Below are 22,830 nucleotides of genomic sequence, written 5' to 3'. Positions count from 1 at the left end.
CTTAAAAACTTGTTTTGGAATATATTCAGAAATTATGGAAATCTTATTCTGAAAATCCTGTTTTGAAAATCACATTCTGAAAATTGTAAAAAGCTGGAAATTTTTTGAAATGGGTAATTTGAAAGTGACTTTAAAGAAGGGTAAAATATCATTTTAAAAATTATGGGGTGCGCCAAGAAATTATGGAGGTGCAGGAAGCAAAAGCCGAGGTTAAGTGTGAGAAATGAAAGCCCAATTCTTCAGAAAGGCCCACAAGCTCATTTCATGTTTGTCTAGTCTATTCTGCATTCACTCTGCAACAAACCGAACAACAATGGCTTCCAATTCGAAATCGGAGACTTTTCTGCAGCGATATGGTTACGATTTGCTGTTGGCGTCAATCGCTGCTTTATACGTTCTCACCATTCCTTACACTAAGGTCGAAGAGAGCTTCAATGTTCAGGTCTCTCTCTCTCTTTTCATCTTCTTCTTCCTCAATTTGTTTGCTTATTTTTATTTATTTATTATTTATCTTTGTTTCTTAAAGGCAATGCACGATATTCTCTATCACTGGACTAACCTAGAGAATGTGAGTTTACTTTGTGCTGTTGTTAACTTTATAAACTTTATTAATTGATTAATTGATATGTTATTGGACTCAATTGATGATGTTTTAACGTTTCTGTTAATAGTATGATCATCTGGAATTCCCTGGGGTGGTTCCTCGCACTTTCTTAGGTATTTTTTTTTGTATTTTCTGGCAATTTCTTTCAAAATATGTGTATTATTTGTTTGGTCATAAAGATTTTTTTTGTTATGCTTTCGCATTTAGGCTCTGTTTGTACAAACTTTTTCACTAACACTTGTAAGAGAGAAAATATGAAATGAGCATAGGCTAAGTTTAGCTCATGTCCATGTTAAAAATAATAATTTAGAGAAACTATTTCAGTGAACTTCTATAAATTAGCTTACACGTAAACTGATTTTAGCTTATGGAAAAACTTATTTTATTTTTTATTTTTATTTTTTATACAAATTTGCTTATGCATACATAAGTTAATTTTAGTTTATGGAGAATCTTGTCGGAAAAGACCCTTAACACTAGGCAGGTATTTAGGCAGGTATTTGTGGTTTATTATGGAAGATAATAATTTTTTATGTAGAATTAAATAAATGAGGATTAAGGACTTGTTTATAAAGTTGCATTGGTTGTGTGCCTAATGTGAATGGTTCCATTTAATAATCTGAGATTGTGAGTACCATGTGTTATGTATGAGTTGTTAACGTGATTCAAGTTTGTTTAGTTTTAGCTGTGGAAATTTAACCGTTCTGATGTTTAGTTGGATTGTCAAATGGCCATGCTTTGTTAGTATAAATTGGTGCCTGCCAGCGTAGCTTTCTTTTTATTTTATTATTAGATGTTATCTGATAGTGCTGTTGTCATTGTTATTTTGTTTTAGGTGCTTTGCTTGTGTCAATCATTGCAGCTCCTTTTGTGTTGACTGCAAGTTTGCTGCATTTGCCAAAGTTTTATGCTCTTGTCATTGGTATCCTTCTCTCATACTTGACAATCAGTGCATTATGATTTTTGCTCATCATAGTTTTCAATGCTGTTTATCTTTTTCTTTATCTCTGGATTTTGCCTTCCTTTTGGTTTAAATTGAGATAGACTAGTACTAATGATAAAGCGTGGTGTGTTTCCTACTGGGTAGTGCATTAAGAAGCAAGTTATTAGTTTTCTGTTTGGATTACTGGAAATTGTGTGGATGAGAAAAAAAACACACTACAAGAAGTTTGAAGTATAAAACGCTATCTTTAGCTGGAAAAAAATGCTTGAAAAATAGTTCTGATCAAATTCTTGTTTCACTACATAATTGTGTTAGTCTGTGGGCATTTATTAGAGACCAATGTGTGTGTTGTATGTGCATAATTGAATTGACATATCAAATAAAGTAATTTGGAATTCATAGCTGAGTCTATTATCATTGGTGATCTCAAAATGCTAAAATATCTCAAAATGCCTTCAATTTTCATTCTCGCATTCTCTGTTTCTTGAGAACGTGGTGGGAAGTACATTAATATATCTTTTTGTTGATATCTAGTTCGAATGGCTCTAGGGTGCATCATACTATATACACTAAGATTCTTCCGACACCAGGTATGTACCTTTGTCTCTTTTTTTCTATTGATATCTGTTCATGACCAATAAAGAAGATATTCTAATAATAATCTTGATATGCAGATAAGGAATAAATTTGGGCATCAAGTAGAGGCCTTCTTTGTAATATTAACTGCCATACAGTTTCATTTTCTGTTCTATTGTACCCGTCCGCTTCCTAACATTCTTGCACTGGGCCTAGGTAACTACTTAGCTTGTCTTGCTTCTTTATATTCTTGATAGTGTTTCTCTTGTTTTTAATGATGAAAGGCAGTGTGAAACTAGATAACACCAGGGGGCAGACCCAGAATGCTGGATTTATATATGGGGACCTTTAGCTCAGAAAGGAAGGAAATCATTGCCTTGGTCGCTATCTGATTGTAGATAAAGGCATAATGGTTCTACAGAGAATTTGTATGTTTCAAAGAAAAAATGATATATACAAATACAATATGGAATGGAATAAAGTTGAAGTACACAACATTGTTATGATTCTAGTGGAGAGTAGAGAGAGGATAGATTCTGACTTGAGAAAGCCAGAATTAGAAACTGTAAATTCTGATAAATTTTGCCCAGGGATTATCCAGTTGTTGACTCAGCAGTTGGTTACATGATAGTGATTAATGTAACTGAATCATTATAAAAACTAATCCTTCCTTAATACAAACAGAAAGATGGCAGAACCAAGGACTAACAGAGTGCTAATACAGGAGTACACTTTGATTACTCTTTGACATCACGTTAATTTAATAACAGACACAAATGACCCTAATGAGATTTTTTTTCTTTTCTTTTCAAATATGCAACATGTGGATGTGTATTTTTAAAAGATTAGATTGATTTTTGATAAGTTAGCAAGAAATTTTTATAACATGTTGATAGGGAAATAAATTAGAAGGACACTGAGAAAATTCTATAAATTATTAAATACAACTTTTTGTTGCATTAATTCATTGAGTTTTATATTCTATACCCTATTCTAGTTTTCTGTCTTACTTACATCTAGAATTCTTTTAAATAATTTTTCTTGCTTTCTAGTCAATGTCATGGTGCTGGATTTTCTCTGGATTTATTTTTGCAGTGAATTTGGCATATGGATACTGGTTTGAGGGACGTTTTTATGCAGCTCTAAACTCTCTGGTATGTATATTGTTGCTTAAGGTTCATCTCAATACAGCATTCCTCTGTTGAATATCACGAACTCTTCTGTATTTTTATTTTCCAGTTTTTATCATATACATCTTTTGCCATGCTAGATGTTGGAATCAGTTTTTTGAACCAGGCTTCATGTAAGATTTCTATTTTTAAAGAGAAAATTTTAATTTTTCATGTTATCAAGTTTGCAAAAAAAGTTTTTTTTTTTTCCATTAGTTGGGACCAGTTACATGGATATTATTTCTTTATTTTTCAGAGATCTTTACTTAATATTGATTCTGAACCAATTCTATTAGTTTGACGAAATTTCTCATTTCTCGTTTGTATGTGTATGTGAATGTGTTGCCCATGTAATAACACATGGGAATTCCATGGACATGTGTGTTTGTCATTTTCTGCTTAGAAGAGACAAATTCAGTGCCCTTGATTATATTTTTTTTGTGTGGGAAATTAAAAAAGAAAGGAGTGAAGAATAGTTAAGGTGAGAATGAGATGCTCTTGGTCCATTTTGACCAGAATAGAGGGAAGCATACAATTTATCAACATTTTATAATATTTTTAGGGGTGACGAAAGTGGACTGTACATGGGACTTACATGTTTCTGAAAGCATGCAAGGGCAAAATTATCTTGTGAGAATATTTCTATGAATGCTATTCTTGCCCCTAATCAACTTTGAGAGAAAACTTCACGAGTTCCTTAAGAGGGCTGTTAGAGTAGTTTAAGTTGCGGTGCAAAGACAGTAGTGGCAGTGGTGTGTGGTTAGGGTGGAGGAGTAAGTGATAATGGATGATCAATGATGTGATGTCTCTTACATTCCATTTTGATAACGAAACAAAACCCACCTCCTTCCTTCACTCTGAATGTATTTAGCTGAAACATGAGAATTATCAGGGATTATAACCTTCCTGAAATATATATATATATATATATATATATATATATAATATATGTATGTTTATATATTTTAACTAGAACTAGATGTGGGAATTTTTATAAAGTGCATATCAATTCTGGAAACATTCTTTGATTCAAGTGATCAAGCTTTTATAATATGTTATGTTACTATTATTTAGCATCATTTTGTTTCCAATGATTTTGAAATTAAATCATTTTATGAAAATGGTAATATTTTTTTTCATAGTTGTACTAGTTTAATATATTATTTTTTCATGTATGCACTTACACACAGTGAGACAGGAGGGACTGTAATCCTTTTACCATTGATTATTGATACCTAGAATAGTTTCTGGAGTTAGTGGCCCCTTTTAATTCTAAATATCATAGTATGCTTGATATACTTTGCCTTTTCTCAAAATAATCTCTTTGTACTTTCGGATCATCAGATCTTTGCTACAACTGTATTCAGATGTGACATGCTGTTGCTTCTTTGTTCCATTGGGCTGCAACTTCTTTTGGTATGTTGTGCTTTTCTGTAACCTGCTTTTCTTTTTTCTCCTTAAATGCTTGAGCTACTGATATAGATATTGTCAGGTTTCCATTGTGCTTAACATCCATGTAAGATATCAGTCAATTCTTTAATTTGTTTGGTTTGAAGGATATCCAATGAGTTATGATGCTTCCCGTTACTTATAATAAAGATCACATTTCCTGTAAATATAGAGAACAAATTCTATTGATTTATATTTTTATTTCACTTTTTTACGAATATATACATAATATATTTTGTAAAATTACTCTCTAAATTTATGGACCTGATAATTAGTTAGATGGGAACGGATATAAAAACTAATAGTTAGGAAATATTGAATAATGGGTTATGAAATAGAGCAAATAATGGGAAACAGATTCCTAAATTACTATTAGTAGGGAACATAATCTGTGAGCTGTCATGGCAACAGCTCTAATATTGATGTCAACATTTCTCAGCATAATTTAAATTAAATCTGCTTTGGACTTTTATTTTATTGAGTATTTCAATTTTAAGGCTTCCAATTTGTGAGAAATTCTGTTGCTTTGTCTCTGTCTTAGAGGTTATAAAATAATCAACAAGGTGTTTGAAATGTTCACTTGGGTCACCATAAAATTCCTATGTTGGAAAATGCCTTAATTGTAGTCACTCCCGGCCTGCCTTATTTGTGGCCTCTTTGGGCTGCCTTAGTTGCAGCCTTGGGATGTACTTACTCCCACATTGACTAGATATTACTTAAACAGAGTTTATAAAGCTTGTACAGTTCTAACCTTATAAGCCTTTTTTGTAGAGTTGATTTAGGTTCTTCTCAGTCCAGTCCGCAAGACATTATTTAATGTTCATTTAACATTTAAATGTGGAACTTCATTGCTTAACCATGCCTGGTTTATCAATGTTTTGAGAACAGTGTTTATTATATTTGGCATTTGAAGTTAATTATGCTGTTTGATGAATTTTTTCTATCCTTTTTCGGACCTTGCTATTTTGGTTGAGTTATTATAAAATTGGAAATTTATTTTTGACATGGTAACATGATCATGCTTTGTGCCTAATAAAATTCATCTCTTGAAGGGAAGACAAACAAAATTTCAGTATGGGGTGCTCTGAAACACTGCACTGGGATGGCCCTCTTCTGCATAGGTTGGTGATGTACATTTTTTTTATTTTAAATTTAATCTGTAACTTAAATAAAAAAAATTATGCATGATAGGAGACTGTGCTGTTTAAATTTGATTCTAACATTATGGTCTTCTGAATACAGGTCTAACCATAATAGTTGATTCAATTATGTGGAAACGATTATTGTGGCCTGAATTTGAAGTCTTTTGGTTTAACTCTGTACTAAACAAAAGCTCTGAATGGGGAGTATCCTTCACCAAGTGATATGTTATATGGCTGTAGAATATGGAAAATATGTTATACAAATTTCATGATCAGGGTATTTTTATTTTTCTTCTGGTTCTGATTGGTTTGAAAAACCATTTTTTGTTTTTGGGAATAATTACAAAAAGGACACCTTGTTTTTTCACTTTCTTTTATTTTTGGAAGGGTTTGTTTCTACAGGAAAGTTGAGAACAAAAATCCATTTTCACTATTTCTTGCATAAAATATTTTTTACCAAGCAGGCCTTTTTTGCTACCCTTTTTTTGTGGCTGAATGATGAGGTTAAGTCCTGGTTTAGTAGGGAGTTAGGAGGGGGGATCTTTTGTCACCTTTGTTGTTTACTTTAGAGGTTGATGTTATGAATTGAGTTCGTTCAGATGCTGTCTGCGGATAGGAATATCATTAAGGATATTAGAGGTGGCTTATTGTTTACAAGAGTTTATGGTCTTTATTTTAAGTTTGCTGATGATACAATCATACAATTCTCTCTTTAGAGGATAATGATAGCTTTGTGAATGTTTTTTATATTATATTTTTGGAAGACATATTTGATTTGATGGTTACTTCTTCTAAGTGGTTTGACTTGTTTAAATGTGGATAGCTATAATTGTGTCTGGATGTTGTGAAATTTCACTGTTTTGGGAGTTCTATTGGGAGGTAATGATTTACTACTTCTTTTGGAAATCCTGGGAATACTAAGATCTTTGTTTTGAAGTGAGTACCTGAAAGCCATCTGTGACCCAATAAGGATTTTTCGAACAGATATGTACTTCCCTTTGTCTCATAGTGCATGTCTCTTTGGGTATTGTACTTTGTTTCAAAATATTTGTCACTTCAGGAATCAAGAGAGCATTAATTACTTTTTTTCATCAATAACTTCATTTATGGGTATCTTCCTAAATACTTGAATGAATTCACAAATACATTCTTACTTGTTAAATAAGATTAGGTTCTGAACAAAAAGTTTTTTTCTTTTATCATAGTAATTTGTCTTTATTAATTTTCTTAAGAAATGTGTATTCTCTTAAAACACAAGTAATATGAGATGGAGGAATTAGTAAATTTCTGCAACAACAAGGATTTTGGTGTATTGGGATTAGGGTTTGGATGGTTGGATGTTCAGTGGCTAATACTTCTTCTAATCTTCATTGATCTTTGTGAATTTTATCTGTTTTTCCTGGGGACAAGGCATAATGAGTTCATCATCATATAAAATCTGCATATTGCTTGTTGCTTTTGATAACACTGTCCTATTTGTATTTCATATATTACTACGTTCCTTGACAAGGTTATTGTTAGACAAATGCTTTCCACTGGTACTTCACTTCAGCACTTCCTCGTTCACTACTTGCTGCATATCCACTTTCACTGGTAAGTCTTGGATTGTCCAATATCTTCTAATGATTGAATAGTTCCTTATGTAGATTTCTAGCTTGACATAGTTTCTTCTACTTTCATTGATATGTTAATAATTTGTAACTTAAGTATGAAATAATTTGGGTTTTCTCCTTAAAATCAAATCTGTCTAAAGGTAGCACCCAAATTTTGCTGTCTACTTTGAGCTACCACTTAAAATTAATTTTTTTCCAATGATTTATGCTTGAGCTATCAATTAATAGAGAATGTCTTTTACCTGTTTGCATTGTTCCCTATTTGTTTTGAGTCAGTTCAAATATCTAAAATGCATATACTTAACCATGTATCTTCTTTAAAACCTAGTTTAATAACAGGATATTTGGATTGTGGATAGTCATTGTAAATGCACTGAAGATCAGACTTTTTCTAGACAAATGTGTTGGGCCATACTTGGCGATAAAGGATGGATTTATAATTGTGTCATTTTTAATTATTTTGGACTTCCTTTTTCATAGTTTATATACTTGTCTTGTACATAAACCTATCTCACGTTGAGCAACTAATTAATTTGTGTTTCAAATGTTAATACTTGTGGGATACATCAGATTTTTTTAATTGAGTTTTTGTTTTAACATTTATTTATCTATTTATTTAAGATTGTTCTCTTTCTCATTTTTTTTTCTTGAGTTCATAGCTTTCCTATTTAATTTAGTTAGATTAGGATTTAACATTTTAGGAAATTAATATTTCCTTAGTATTTAGCCAGGATTTTATATTTAACTTGGATTTTAATTATCATTGGGTTATAATATCTTTTGAGTTTCTTATGTTATTTGGAACAATATTTAGATTTTATTTTCTTTAGTTTAGAGAATATTTGAAACCCAATCAGAGATAGCCTTAGAAGAGTGCTTTAGGTGTGTAAAAAAGGATTACAAGAATTGTATGATTGCTACACATATTTAATCTTTATTTGTAATTAAAGGAAAATAAGGAATACATGAATAAAATCTGAAAAATTACAAGTTTCCCTATTTACAAATATCATATAAGATCTTTTACGAGGTGAACTGATTCATATCACTTGATTGTTAGAAAAGACCACTTTTTCTACCTTCCTCGAACTGAAAAAGTAAAAAGAAAAAAATTGGGAAAAGAAAAAGAAGAAAGCCTCTCTTACATCCTAATTTGAGTTTCTTGACATGCTGTTCTTGTTTGCAGTTTGGCCTTTTTCTAGACAGAAGAGTACGAACTTTCACTTTTCCAGTTCTTGCCTTTATTTTGCTTTATTCTAAGCTTCCTCACAAGGTACTATATTTATAATGTGAAATCCGATGCTTAATTTGTGTGTCTGTCTTCAAACTGAAACATATATTCAATATTATTCTGACGCATACTGCAGGAGCTTCGTTTTATCATTAGTTCAGTTCCAATATTTAATGTCTCTGCTTCAATTGCTTCTAATAGAATGTAAGTTCTCTTTATGAGTATTATACATGTCTTTAAAATTTAATTGGGTTCTATTTTTTATTTTCTAAACTTATTGCACTGTGTGATCACGGATACTAAAGTGCAACCAAAAATGGATATTAGGGGAAAACAAGTAATTGGGATTTTAAAACATGAATGAATTTGCTATCCCTTCCTTATTTCTATGGCATTACCATGTATTCTCTGTCATTTGTTATTGGATTATGAACAATATTCTCAACATTTTTAATGCTGCGTCAGCCTGTCGCGAGGCTCATTAGACCAAGGCATTAAGCTTGGGTCACAAATGGCAATTCTTGACTGTGAGGACTTGAGTGGAAGTTGCCCTTTTATTTCAGACAAACTTGAATTTTGCCTTACGGGTGGTTGTATGAGGTTATTGTATGGTTTATCAAGAATCATGCATATTCCTTGCTTAAATTATGTAAAATTTGGGTTGAGGTTCATTATCCTTTGTAGCTTGAAAAATTGAATAACTAGCATTTGCTATAATACATTGGAGCAAGTTATTTCAATTTACAAAGCTTCTTTCTCATCCTCTATATGTATTGGTTCTTCTGGACTGGGCTTGGTATAACGCTCTATGTAGCATTAATTCAGACACTACATGGAAACAAGGACACAACAAAATAAAAAAACATAGGACAGAGAGATAGGACATGCACACCCACACACACATATAATCTGAAAATGACAAAGGATATGATAGTAACTTATTAAGTCTCAAAAACAAATTAGTAAGAGGCATCATATTCCATCATAGTCCACAACAAAAATCTAGCGAAAATCATCATAATAAAGAGCCTTACAAAAAGATAAATACTATGAATTGTTGGTCATTACTTAAAATTACAACTCCTAAATTTGGTTCATGAAGTGACAAAGTGTTCAAAAGGGAAAGAGACTCGGAATTGAATGCTAGTTCAAAGAACGAAAATTCCTGAATTGAATAGGGATTCTAAGTAAAACACCAAAATGAAAGCACATTCATTATTCCGAGTCACATAAAGTTAAAACCCTAACACAAAAATGAAAGAAAAAAGAAACTTACAAAGCAAACTTCTTGTGTAGGGAAGCTATCTTTCTCTATAGAATCATCAACTAGCTCCTCGAGAGGCACAACAATGTCAAGGTTCCTGAATCTGTCAAAGATGCTTGAGTAATCGAGCCTCAAGTGCCAAACATCATTGCTTTTCCTCTTGTTGAGGTACAGAAGTTATAGAATTGAAATTGAGGAACTGAGTGAAGCTTCAATAGAGTAAAAAATCTTTTGGTAATCATCAAATTGAGAGGAGAAACGTAGAGCCCAAAGCTTGGTTTGAGAGACAAAAACAATATTGTCCATGGATCTTCCAAAGACACAGTAGCCATTAGAGAGCTTCTTCATGAGAGTCGTGATTGTGGTCCAACCTCCATGATGATAAGAAAGTTCTCCTTATTTGTCTTGCTTACATTGCTTCTCTTAGCAAAACAACTTCAACAAGAGTAAAAGATACATGGTAGAAGCAAAAAACGATTGAAAGAGTATTACCAAAGGAATGAGGGGTTGTGTCCGTGTAAGAGGTTGGGTTGTGTCATCATCGACATGGTCATTGACTAGGCTATGTCCGACACCGCTTCCATGCTACTTTTGTGTCATGTCTAATTTGGTTCCAACATGGGGAAGTGTATGTTTTGAGCCATGTTTCTGCTTCACAAATAGTGCTTCAGTAATATAAGTTCTAACAATACAATATATATGTTTATTCATTTTGTTAGTTGCCAAGTGAAGGCAACAAGACAATTAACATCATTGAATGAACCCAAAGCATTTGACATTTTGATTGCACTTACAACAATAGGTGGTTTGAGGTCATTTATGTGTGAAATTTCATTTTTCTCATGTAATTTAGTTTCAAATTCAACATGACTGTGATAATTACAAGAACTTATATGTTGTGACAACTGGACACCATTACGTAGGAAATATGCTTTGGATATTTTAGAAGAAACAATGATGTTAAATACAGCCACTAGACACACGAATGGATCCAAAGAGTCAAACTGGTACTAGGCCAAAGAGAGCCTTATATCCTAGGATATATAAAGGGTTAGTTGGCAAGCTAAATTATCTCATTTTGACTCGTCATGACATTGCCTTTGCAGTGAGCGAAGCAAGTCATTTTTTGAGTTCTCCTTGTCAAAATGTAGTTGTACAAACCCTAATATATATTAAGAATGTCCTTAGCAAATTGCCTCATTTACAAAGATAAGGGGAGTACTCAAATTGTTAGGTATTTTGAAGCTGATAGATATTCTACTTTAGGAAATTGTGTTCTTGTTGGAGGTAATTTAATATCTTGGAAAAGTAAGAAATAAAATATTGTAGCAAGATCAAATGCAAAAGCAGAATACAGGACAATGACTTTAGCACCTGGAAGCTCATATGGTTGAAGCAGCATCTGAATGAAATAGCTTAAATTTGTAGAAAATTTTATATGTTGTGTTGTGACAACTTGACACCATTACACATTGCCTTTAATTCTATCTTTCATGAAAGAATCAAACACATTGAGGTAGATTATCATTTCACAAGGAAAAAACTGAAGTTTGGAGATATCATATCTGATGGATTTGTGTCTCCTTTCTTGCGGTTTTTGTTGAGGAATGCGGAAGCTCCATGGTTTGATGGTGGAACAAAGCTCTCCTAGGAGTTGTGATAGCCTTGGAGGTGGTGCATGAGAAGTATGAAGAGTAGGAGTGGTTCGGCCTACTCCCTTTGTAGGTGAAGGTTTGAAGATTAAAAGCCTATTCCTAAGAGAGTTTAGGTAAAGAGTGAGAATGGCACAAAATTGACAGCATTTCACTAATGAATTAATCTTGATTTGTCAACTCTTGTGATTATCTGATTGACATATTCACTATATCTCTACGAGGAACAAGGATCAATCACATTTGTAGCAAGTTGAAGACATATGACTTATATGTTCCAGCTTGAGGGAAAATGTTATGATTAAAGAAATAAGAATCATATCTTTATAATAATTACAGATATTAGGACCATCAGAAATATCAAGATGTATTATTCTAGGATCTTATCTTTATTATAAAAGGATATGAAATCTCCTTTATTCACTGTATTGATTTCTTTTTCTCGATATAAATAAACCACTTATGCTGTCATAGAAACACAGTTTCAGCTCAATGATTGTCTTTATGTTTATAGTTTTACAATGACAACAAAAAAACCATTAACCTACTAGTTGGGGATGCAAATAGTATGGAATACATTATTATGTTCATTGTCATCTAGCCATTTTTATAGAGAAACAAGTTAACTAGATATAAAACAAGTAAAGAATAATTACGAGGACAATTGATCCAGCTAAACTAGAAATCTGGAACCAAAGGAGAATAGGAAAGAGAAAACTAAGAAAGCAGCACAGGTGGTCAATTTTTCTATGCAAGGTACAAACTGTTGAAGCTGCTGCAATTTGAGTTGAGTGCCAAAAGAGAAGCAAAATACATAACTTTAGTCTGGATCCAGTTTGTGTTCAATATATTTGTAAATCCCATGACTTTGCTTATCTGTGTAGCTTGTTGATGAGATTGGTTGAAGAATGAATGGAGGAGTTGTAATCAGGATGAGAAATGCAGGGTATATTTGAAGTGATGATTGAACTGAACTGTATTTACATTCTATATAGTATAAACAGAGATGAAAATTGCAGATGTTTCACTTTTTTAGTAGTTATATCTGTTTTTTGGTTTCTTACCCTTTTAAGTTGCTAATCTTCATTAATATGCATCCTCAAATGTTTCAGTTACAACAATAGGAAAAAGATGATTTGGAACTTGCTTTTCCTCATTTTGTTGGCATTACTTTTAGTGAGGTTGGTTCAATAGTCATTTGTTTCATTGGTAGTGGATATATAATTTTTTTGTACTTATTCTCTATCTTGCAGTCTTGCAGGCACCATCACAAGTTTCATGGCATCATACTGGAACTATCCTAGTGGGTATGCCTTAAAAGAATTGCACGGAATTGGTGAGTACATAAGTCCTGAAATATCCATGCCTTGGCTGCAAAGTATTTTGCTAGAATTTTCCTAGAGAGAAACTGCTTCTTGTTTGATCCTTCATTTGGTAAAAATAGTGTGTTGTAGTTTCTGTTTTTCACAATTAACAGTGGCAAGTTCTGTTAAAAGTTGTTAATATTGTTGGACTGTTGGATTCTCATAGGATTACTAAGTATCGTTTTTTTTAATATGGGTCACTGAGCTTGATATTTTGGTCACAGTTTATTCTTCTAGAAGTTATTTTCATGGTATGGTTCATTTTGTATGATGATAAAGATATGATAATGTAAATATGGAAAAAATATATAGGTTACATTTGGGGATTATGTTAGATATTTCTTTCTTTACCCAATTGTATAGTTACTAGTAATTATAAATAGAGGATCGTATGTGTCGTCTGATACACAGTTCCTGCATGTACACTCTTATGTGACATTTCTGGATTAAATTAAGTGATGTGTGACTTTGATGTGCTTTATTGAGACTTATTCTCTTACTAGTATTCCAAAAAAATAATGATAATCTCTATCCCAATTCTCAAAAGGATATTTAGAATAAACTGTGTGTGGTTCTTTGGTCAGGGGTTTGAGCAAAATATTTAACAATTATAGTCACAATAAATATGCCTAAGCTTTCCCTTTTGGCGTTCAGAGCTTTTGGTAATTTATTCATGGACCAAGATGCAATAGTGGTTCTCAAGGACAATACAAAGGCAGTGTTTGTGATACTTATTGTGATAACCAAAAGAAGCATTCCATATTGTTTCCAATCTTGTTTTCTAGGGGGATGACTTAGCACAATGATGTAGATTGTCACTATAAGAAAATATCCATTCTACAGACATGATAACTTGTTTTGTCAATCCAAATGCTCAACAAGCAGATATTTTCACAAAATATTGTTTGAGGTCCCTGGCCCTTGACAAGTCATTGCATGATATCTTCTTAAACTACCTTTGTCACAAATAAGCTAATGTTCTAGCTTGGTGAGTTGTGTTAGAAAGAAACTATTATTATTTCTACACTCAATGTATCATTTAAGCATATTTTTCTGGTGTTCGGTTGATGTAACACGATTGTTTTGATGTGTACAATTGATTTTCTTGCTCCAAATTCCTTTCATCTTAATAGGAGTCAAAGGAGCAGTCTTTGAGACCTAGAATAATTCCAAGCCAGAAAAATATTCTCATTTAAATTAAAAAAAGGAAATTTCAACAAAGGATGAAAAAATTGAATGCTACATGGATGATCCTTTTCATATGGCTCCTTGTCATTACTTTTGATGTATGTGTTAATTTTTTTAATTGTTGCAGGTTTTCATAATGACACAGATGAACAGTTGGTGCACATTGATACATTTTCAGCCATGAATGGGATATCTCGCTTTTGTGAAAGTGATTTGCCATGGAGGTATATTTTGTTTCTATTCTTTTTGCGCTGTACTAATAATGCATCAAGTTAATTGCATGGATCCTGTTAAAGATATAATTATGTAAGGAAATATTATACAGCATTAATTTTATTTAGGGATTACATTTTATATTTCTTGTTTCTTTTCATTGTGTTGTTCTTTTCCTTTTAAATAGAGAATCATGTATGTGCTCGTAATGCACAATTACTTGGGAGTTGGTTCCCTTACCTCTCATGAAGCCTGTTGTTGGTTGTCATTGGGTGTATATTCTGATGGTTGGACTGGATGGCAATATTGATTGGTACAAAGTTCGCTCCGTGGCTAACGGCTATACTTAGATCTTTGTAAACAACTATGGTGACATCTTTCCCCTGTTGCCAAATAACTTTTGTGTGTCTAATTCTTGCAATGGTTGTCATCGGTTATTGGCTGCTTAACCAACTAGACATTAAGGATGCCTTCTTCTTACATGGAGAGTTGCTAGAAGAGGTTTACATGTAACAATATCAAGCTTTCATCATCTCTGGTGGATCTCACCTTGTATGCCACCTTTGACACCCTCTGAATGACTTGAAAGAGTCTCCCCATGCCTGGTTTGAATGCTTTAACTCTACCTTAATCCAATTTGGTATGAGTCATTGTAAGACTAATTACTCTGTTTTCCCTACATTGTTCACCTGATTATGCATTTATTTGGTGTGAATGTTGATGACAACATCATCATAGATGATGACGTTGTCATTTCCCTGAGAAAATATGCACTGGACATCTTCACTAAGACTAGTATGCTTGACTGTCTTCCAAGTGATACTCATGTGGACCCAAGGTCAAGCTGCTTCTGGATCTTGAAACTGTAATTGAGTATGACATAGAGGTAATTTCCTGTGGGAAGGCATGTAATGGAGGCCTTGATAATGTTGCTGAAGTATGTAGGTATTTGGTTGACTGCAGGCTTTTTCTGAGCATAGTGAGAATGATTAGTGAATGTCTTTCTCATTGGACTAATGAAAACACAATGAACCTTGATCTATTTTTCCTGATGCTCACCATATTCAAGTTTATTAGTTAACACCTTATCTCTAGTTGATGAGCCATCATTGTGATTCTAGGGTTTACATTTTTAAACATTTACTTGTGAGTGCCTTTCTTAGGACAGAAAATAAGAATAGGAAAATGACAGGAAAGGTGTACCATAGGAGAAACATTAGGAACCTCTAAGGGAGCGGTTAGTGGTTAGTGGGGGTATGGTTGGTCTTTAAATAAAGACCAACAGGTTTTGGGAAGGGGAGTTTTTGGAGAGGATTAGATTGTGTCAACAGGAATAGTCCTGTGAGAAAGGGAGGTTGTTCCCTTTGAAGGTTTGAATTCCTGTAACAGTGAATCTCAATAAACAAAGGAATTCTCAACATCCTATCTCTATCTTTGTGTGTCTCGTTTTTTCTTTTTCTGGGTTCCTAACAATTGGTCCGACCTGCCAGATCCGAAGGGAAGCTTGGGGGCGAGAAAGAAGAGGTGGAGGATGGAACAGAGGACGAGTGCATTGGAGAAGTTGACCAGCGATCAAGGAAGAGTGATGATGGAATTAAGAAATGATATCAATGGGTTGAAGGACGACATCATAGACATCAAGGAAATGCTGCGGAACCTCAAGAAGGGGGACCGATTATCGGACGGAGGAGAAAGTTCAGTAAATGGGGAAGAAAGAAGGGATGAGCGGGTAAAACAGAGTAGCAAATCGGAGTATGAGGACGAAAGCGAAGGAAGACCATGGTCGAGGAGAATAGAACTTCCGATGTTTGAGGGAGTAGACCCGATTGGATGGCTGGCTAGGGCCGAGAAGTTCTTTGAGGTACAGAATATTTCAGCACGGGAAAAATTAAAGTTAGCGTTCATCAGCCTGGAAGGCAGCGCTAGTTCGTGGTTCATTTTCTGGAGAAAGAATTCCAAGAACCAATCTTGGGAGGAGTTTTCTTTAGCTCTGATTCGCAGATTTGGGGGGAAAAGAACGGAGCTCCGTTTTCGAGAAATTGGCCAAGCTCAAACAGAAGGGGAGAGTGGAGGAGTACATCCAAGAATTTGAAGGATTGGTATCTCAAGCCCCACAAACCGGAGAAGAACAGTTGCTGGGCTATTTCTTTGCGGGCCTACAACCTAGGATTAGAAATCAAATCCGACCCCATGATCCGAAGGAAGTGATGAAAGCAATGGAGATTTCTCTTGATGTAGAGGAAGCGTTCAACGAGGAAATTAAGGGGATTAGCGGTTATCGGAACGCCACCACTTTCAGTCGATCGGGAATAGTGAGTCGCGCCGACGTGACGAGGGGAAGCGGTGGATCGAGTGCAACGAGCATGGCTAGTAACGCCAGGAAGGAGACGATCACGACTAACAGGGAGGCTCGGCCAGGGGAGAGCACCAGGAACCGTGGGTCGAGGACGCTTCCGTACCCCGAGTACGTTAGAAGGAGAGAAGAGGGCAGGTGCTTCCACTGTGGCGGGGCATATAGCCCGGGCCACCGCTGCCCAGAGAAAAATCTGAGGGTGATCATTTGTGCGGAAGAGGAGGGGGATTTGAGTGAAGAGAATGGTCATGATGAGGAGGAAGAGAGGGGAAACCCAGAAATGGACCTGTCCATTTTCTCGGCCGAGGGCTTAACACAACCACACACCATGAAATTACAAGGCACCGTGGAGGGAAGAACCGCACTGGTGCTAATTGACAGTGGGGCCAGTCACAACTTTATTTCAACAGAGTTAGTAAGTCAATTGGGTTTAAAAGTTGAAGCAACACCAACTTATACGGTGAGGCTAGGGGATGGCTACAAAAAATCTGCAAGCGGATGTTGCCCAGAGGTGGAAGTACAGCTGGGAACTTATGGAATCAAGGAGAAATTCTTCGTATTTGAGCTAGGAGGGGTGGACATGATTTTGGGAGTGGCATGGTTGGCGACTCGGGGGGAAGTGAAAATTAATTGGAAGACTTTGACCATGAGTTTCTGCAGGGGAGGAAAGCAAGTGCACATCCGAGGAGAGCCCAAATTAGCTCGAATGTTGGTGACGCCAAAAGCTCTAAAAAAAGAGAAAGAAATTGAAGCAGTATCCCTTGTGTGGGGAATAGAAAATGCTGAAGTTTCAGTCTTAGACCAATCCAGAATTATCCAGGATTCTGCTGAATTAACAGGGTCACAAGCAGCAGAGTTGGAGAACGTCCTGAAGGAGTATGAAGGGGTTTTTGAAGAACCCAAACAGCTACCACCCAACAGAGAAATTGACCATAAGATTCCGATCAAAGCTGGAACGGATCCTATCAATGTAAGACCGTATAGATATCCCTATGTGCTGAAAACAGAGATAGAAAAACAGGTAGAGGAAATGATGAAGAGTGGAATAATTAGACCCAGTAACAGCCCCTATTCTAGTCCGGTGATCCTCGTGAAGAAGAAGGATGGCAGCTGGAGGTTTTGTGTGGATTACAGGGCTCTGAATAAGGCAACTATTCCAGATAAATTCCCTATTCCGGTGATAGAAGAACTGTTAGACGAACTATATGGGGCGCAATTTTTTTCTAAAGTGGACCTCAGGGCAGGATATCACCAAATTCGCATGCATGAATCGGATATACAGAAGACCGCTTTTCGCACCCACCATGGACATTATGAGTCACTGGTAATGCCTTTTGGGTTGACAAACGCGCCTGCCACCTTCCAGTGCACCATGAACAGCATTCTACAAGCTTATTTAAGGAGGTTTGTTTTGGTCTTCTTTGATGATATTTTGGTCTACAGCAAAACTTGGGAGGAACACCTGGACCATTTGAAGCAAGTTTTAGAAACCCTGCAGCACCACCAGTTTTATGCCAACCACAAGAAGTGCGATTTTGGCCAGCGGGAGATACAATATTTGGGTCACGTCATATCTGGTCAAGGGGTTCAAATGGACCCCCAGAAGATTTCGGCTATACTGCAATGGCCAATACCTAAGTCCTTGAAGGCCCTAAGGGGTTTTTTGGGTCTCACGGGGTACTATAGGAGATTCGTTTATAACTATGGAAAAATGGCTAGGCCTTTGACACAACTATTAAAGAAAGGAACTTTTGTCTGGACAGCAGAAAGCACGAAAGCGTTACACAAGTTGAAAGCAGCAGTCACCACAGCTCCGGTGCTGAAGATGCCAGATTTCAGTCAAGATTTATGTATTGAATGTGATGCGTCGGGGACAGGACTTGGAGCAGTGTTATCTCAGAACAAACAACCTATTGCTTTCTTCAGCAAGGCCTTAGCTGAGACTTCACTCACCAAATCTGTATATGAAAAGGAGTTAATGGCCTTAGTGTTGGCTATTCAACACTGGAGACCGTATCTGATAGGTTGGCGGTTCACAGTGTATACTGACCAAAAGAGTCTGAGATACCTTTTGGAACAACGAATAACCACCCAGAACCAACAAAATTGGTTAGCAAAGTTGATGGGGTACGACTTTGATATTGTGTACAAACCGGGAGCGACCAATAGGGTAGCAGACGCGCTGTCTCGAAGGCTGGAGGAAGAGGAAGACAGAGTTAAGGAGATGAATATCTTGTCCAAACCTTATTGGAGGGACATCGAATTAGTGGAAGAAGAAAACGAGCAAGATCCTACCCTAAAGAAGATCATGGAGGACTTGAAGAGCGACCCGGAGTCACATGGGAATTACACCCTGGAAAATGGGAGACTTCATTACAAGGGTAGAATGGTGCTGCCGGCGTCTTCCAGTTGGATACCCAAGTTACTACACGAATACCATACGACTCCGTTGGGTGGACATTCAGGAGTTTTCCGCACCTACAGAAGGATAGGTCAGTCGCTATACTGGATGAACATGAAGAAGAGTGTGATGGACTACGTCCACGCCTGTGCAGTGTGCCAGCAGAGCAAATATCAGGCGTGTTCACCACAAGGATTGCTACAACCTCTACCTATTCCGAAAACGGTGTGGGAGGAGATAAGTATGGATTTCATCGTCAGGCTTCCGAAATCATGCGAGAAGGACGCAATACTGGTGGTAGTGGATCGCCTTAGCAAGTATGGTCATTTCATCGCCCTTAAACACCCATATTCGGCGAGATCTATTGCGGAGGTTTTTGTTAAGGAGGTAGTGAGATTACATGGCATTCCCACATCCATAGTCAGTGATCGGGATTCAACGTTTCTAAGCCTGTTTTGGAAATAATTGTTTAAGTTGCAAGGGACGACGTTGAAGATGAGCACGGCCTATCACCCCGAAACAGACGGTCAAACGGAAGTGGTGAATCGAACGTTGGAAACATACCTACGTTGTTTTAGTTCGGAACAACCTAATGTATGGGCGACGTTACTTCCGTGGGCGGAATACTGGTATAACACCAGCTTTCATGGAGCGACCAAGTGTACACCGTTTGAAGTAGTGTATGGTTGTCCCCCACCATCCTTGACACGCTTTATTCCCGGAGAGACGATGGTAGAGGCAGTGGAACAGGATCTAATGAACCGGGATGAGGCTCTCTCACAACTCAAATTTCACCTGGAAAGGGCGCAGGATATGATGTCTAAATACGCCAACCGCCATAGGAGACCTTCCCCAATTAAAGTAGGTGATATGGTCTACTTAAAAATCAGGCCCCATAGACAACTGTCAATGCCAAACAGATTACATCCAAAGCTGGCAGCCAAGTATTACGGCCCGTTTCAAGTGGAGGCTGCCGTAGGAAAGGTGGCTTTTCGCCTACAGCTGCCAGAAACAGCTCGAATCCATCCGGTCTTCCATGTATCGCAACTGAAGTTAGCAATAGGGACACAAGAAGTTCAACCCGAGCTCCCTAGGGAGTTGCAAGGTCCGACAGAGGAATGGCATCCAACGGAAATACTGGATAGACGAAGATTGTTCACCCAAGGAGCATATATTCCACAACTATTGATAAAATGGAATAAAGGAGAGAGGGACACCGCTACGTGGGAGGACATGACAACAATCAAAGAACAATTTCCTGAATTCAACCTTGAGGACAAGGTTGCTGTATCAGAGGGGAGTAATGTTAGGACAGAAAATAAGAATAGGAAAATGACAGGAAAGGTGTACCATAGGAGAAACATTAGGAACCGCTAAGGGAGCGGTTAGTGGTTAGTGGGGGTATGGTTGGTCTTTAAATAAAGACCAACAGGTTTTGGGAAGGGGAGTTTTTGGAGAGGATTAGATTGTGTCAACAGGAATAGTCCTGTGAGAAAGGGAGGTTGTTCCCTTTGAAGGTTTGACTTCCTGTAACAGTGAATCTCAATAAACAGAGGAATTCTCAGCATCCTATCTCTATCTTTCTGTGTCTCGTTTTTTCTTTTTCTGGGTTCCTAACAGCCTTCTATACTATTTGTTGCTGTAGCAAGTCCAATTCTGGATTTGAATGTTAAGAGGGGGACTCCTCCTAACATTTATTAACTCATGATGATTATGCAGATTGTTTTTTGCATATGCTGTTTACATGATCTATGATAGTAATGGGAAAGATTTAAGTGTTAACAAGGTATTATTAGTATACTTTTTATTATTGTTATGTTGATTGCTTGCAATTCGTGATGACCAGACCATGTTGCTTCCCACTATTTTCGGACTCTAATGTACTTTCTTGAATTCTTTGGTGCAGGTATTCTAAAGAAGAACAAATTAGTTTGGAAGAATTTCACCATAGAAATTTTACTTTTCTTATAAAGTGAGTTATATTAACAGATTGGTATATTACTTCTAGACTAGTACTTGACCAAACATAAATTGTATGGCACATGCTATGTTTATGATGAGAGATATTGCCAAAAGATAGTATTGTCAAGTGAGCAAGTGTGTGAAATAAAATTGATGAACTTGATACATTAGATCCCCTTGAAGAGTATGTGTGTTGGCAAGGACTTCATCACCATATGTTGTGTTCATAATGGTCATTGCCATGAACCAACTTTCTTGAAGCTTATGTATAGTTTAAAGGCACGTTAATAATTTTATATTACATCTAGAATACATTTCTTGCATCATCTCTTTTGGCTTGAATCATAAACAGTGTGCAATCCCACCAACGTTGTGCTGAAATTTATTTAATATTTATTGCAAGAATGTTGCAGCATGGACTGAAATCTGTAACACTTGGTTTGGAAGTATTGATACCATGTTATGGACCTACTATCCCAAAAGCTTAAGCTAATTAAGCGAAGATGCATGAATGATTTTGTATTACATCTCTAACAGACATAATATTTAACATTAGGTGCTTGGATGAATAAATTTTCTTTATGACTTCGGTCATCTTTCTGTGTAGAAGTGCCCGTGATAGAGAGGAATGAAATGAACGTTTGGAAATCTTGAACTGCAAGTTATATAGATTTTTCATATGTCAGTGCATTGCCTGATTGCAAGAAATTTTCCGGTTTATCTGACTTCCTTGTTGATCTTTTAACAGTGAACATCCTGTGATCAATGGATTCAAGTGCCTATTTACTGAAGATGGATTCTCAAGAGTCCGCTTGAAATCTGGCTTTCCACCCATTTTACTGGTTGGCAGTTGCTATCAGTATTCACAACCAGCTCAAACAATGAATGCTTTGTTCATTCCAGAATTATTGATCCTTGTTTTCACCCTTTGCAGGTTAAAGAGCCCAAAGTTTATGTCCATGGAAGTTTAGAAAACCAGAATATTGTCAGCCAAAATTGGTCTGGCTGCTCATTATGATTTGTCTGGTATGTTAGTCTGTTTGAGATCGTCAGGTTTGAAGGGTGTGGGTATCCTTTTTGTCCTTTTTTTCTTAGATACCAATGAGGAAGAGCGGTGAGTAATTTTGACTAAAGTTGGTATTGTGACCCCTACTAACAAAAGCTTTCAAGTTATTCCATATCAGATTGTTGAACCAGTATGAATCTACTCTAATTGAAAAATCTGATATAGCTACATCAGAGGAATCAATGTTCGAAATACTACAAGAAAAATTATTGTACTCGTATGTACATTCTCATTATCAATGAAGTACATGACAAATAACTTTTGAAAGCATTGGTGCCATATAAACATGCATATATGAATAACACATTTTTCATAGGTAGATATGGTAGTTAATTTAGTTACACATTTTAATTATTTAGTAATATAATTCTGTATGCTGTTAATTATTAAAATATACTTTAGCCTTAAGTCTCTTATTTCTTTCCTTTGTTAATCAACTGTACTAGTAGGGGCGAGGATACAAAGGCTATGATTGTTTCTCGTGCTCCTCTATAGGTTCTTCTGCCACCCCCATACAAAACACTCTTATACAAAATATGAAAATATTTTTTTATCCTTCTTGTGTCACTCCCATAGAGTAGTTTTCGGATTATGTAATCCGGACACGCATTTGAAAAAAGATTTCTGGATTATGTAATCT

At 35.9% G+C, this 22,830-nt stretch overlaps 1 protein-coding gene across 2 annotated transcripts; it reads left to right on the top strand.

Moving 5' to 3' along the window:
- The first annotated feature begins 275 nt into the window (after window positions 1–275).
- On the top strand, window positions 276–22,457 carry LOC137818427 (dol-P-Man:Man(7)GlcNAc(2)-PP-Dol alpha-1,6-mannosyltransferase). 2 transcript variants are annotated; one of them, XM_068621861.1, is made up of 19 exons: window positions 276–442; window positions 527–568; window positions 672–717; window positions 1,440–1,526; window positions 2,082–2,137; window positions 2,222–2,339; window positions 3,219–3,277; window positions 4,637–4,708; window positions 5,799–5,862; window positions 5,984–6,087; window positions 7,405–7,476; window positions 8,683–8,769; window positions 8,864–8,931; window positions 12,756–12,824; window positions 12,897–12,979; window positions 14,323–14,419; window positions 21,069–21,134; window positions 21,873–21,966; window positions 22,059–22,457. In XM_068621861.1, exons 1-19 carry the CDS (start codon window positions 314–316, stop codon window positions 22,140–22,142), a joined length of 1,497 nt encoding a protein of 498 aa, XP_068477962.1. In that variant the 5' UTR covers window positions 276–313; the 3' UTR covers window positions 22,143–22,457. The 2 variants fall into 2 exon arrangements, with proteins under 2 accessions (XP_068477962.1, XP_068477963.1); XM_068621862.1 differs by lacking the exon at window positions 1,440–1,526 and having other exon boundaries at window positions 280–442.
- The last annotated feature ends 373 nt before the right edge of the window (window positions 22,458–22,830 follow it).

Source organism: Phaseolus vulgaris, chromosome 10, assembly GCF_000499845.2.
Source record: "Phaseolus vulgaris cultivar G19833 chromosome 10, P. vulgaris v2.0, whole genome shotgun sequence".
NCBI classification, from domain to species: Eukaryota; Viridiplantae; Streptophyta; class Magnoliopsida; order Fabales; family Fabaceae; genus Phaseolus; species Phaseolus vulgaris.
The sequence above is the reverse complement of the archived record's forward strand: the minus strand, read 5'-3'. Positions and strand labels throughout refer to the sequence as shown.

Excerpts from the sequence above, each read along its gene's own strand:
- LOC137818427 (XM_068621861.1), top strand. The coding sequence starts at position 314 with ATGGCTTCCAATTCGAAATCGGAGACTTTTCTGCAGCGATATGGTTAC. Across the intron at positions 718-1,439 it reads GGTTCCTCGCACTTTCTTAG|GTGCTTTGCTTGTGTCAATC; the intron begins GTATTTTTTTTT and ends ATTTTGTTTTAG. Across the intron at positions 14,420-21,068 it reads GAAAGTGATTTGCCATGGAG|GTATTCTAAAGAAGAACAAA; the intron begins GTATATTTTGTT and ends TCTTTGGTGCAG.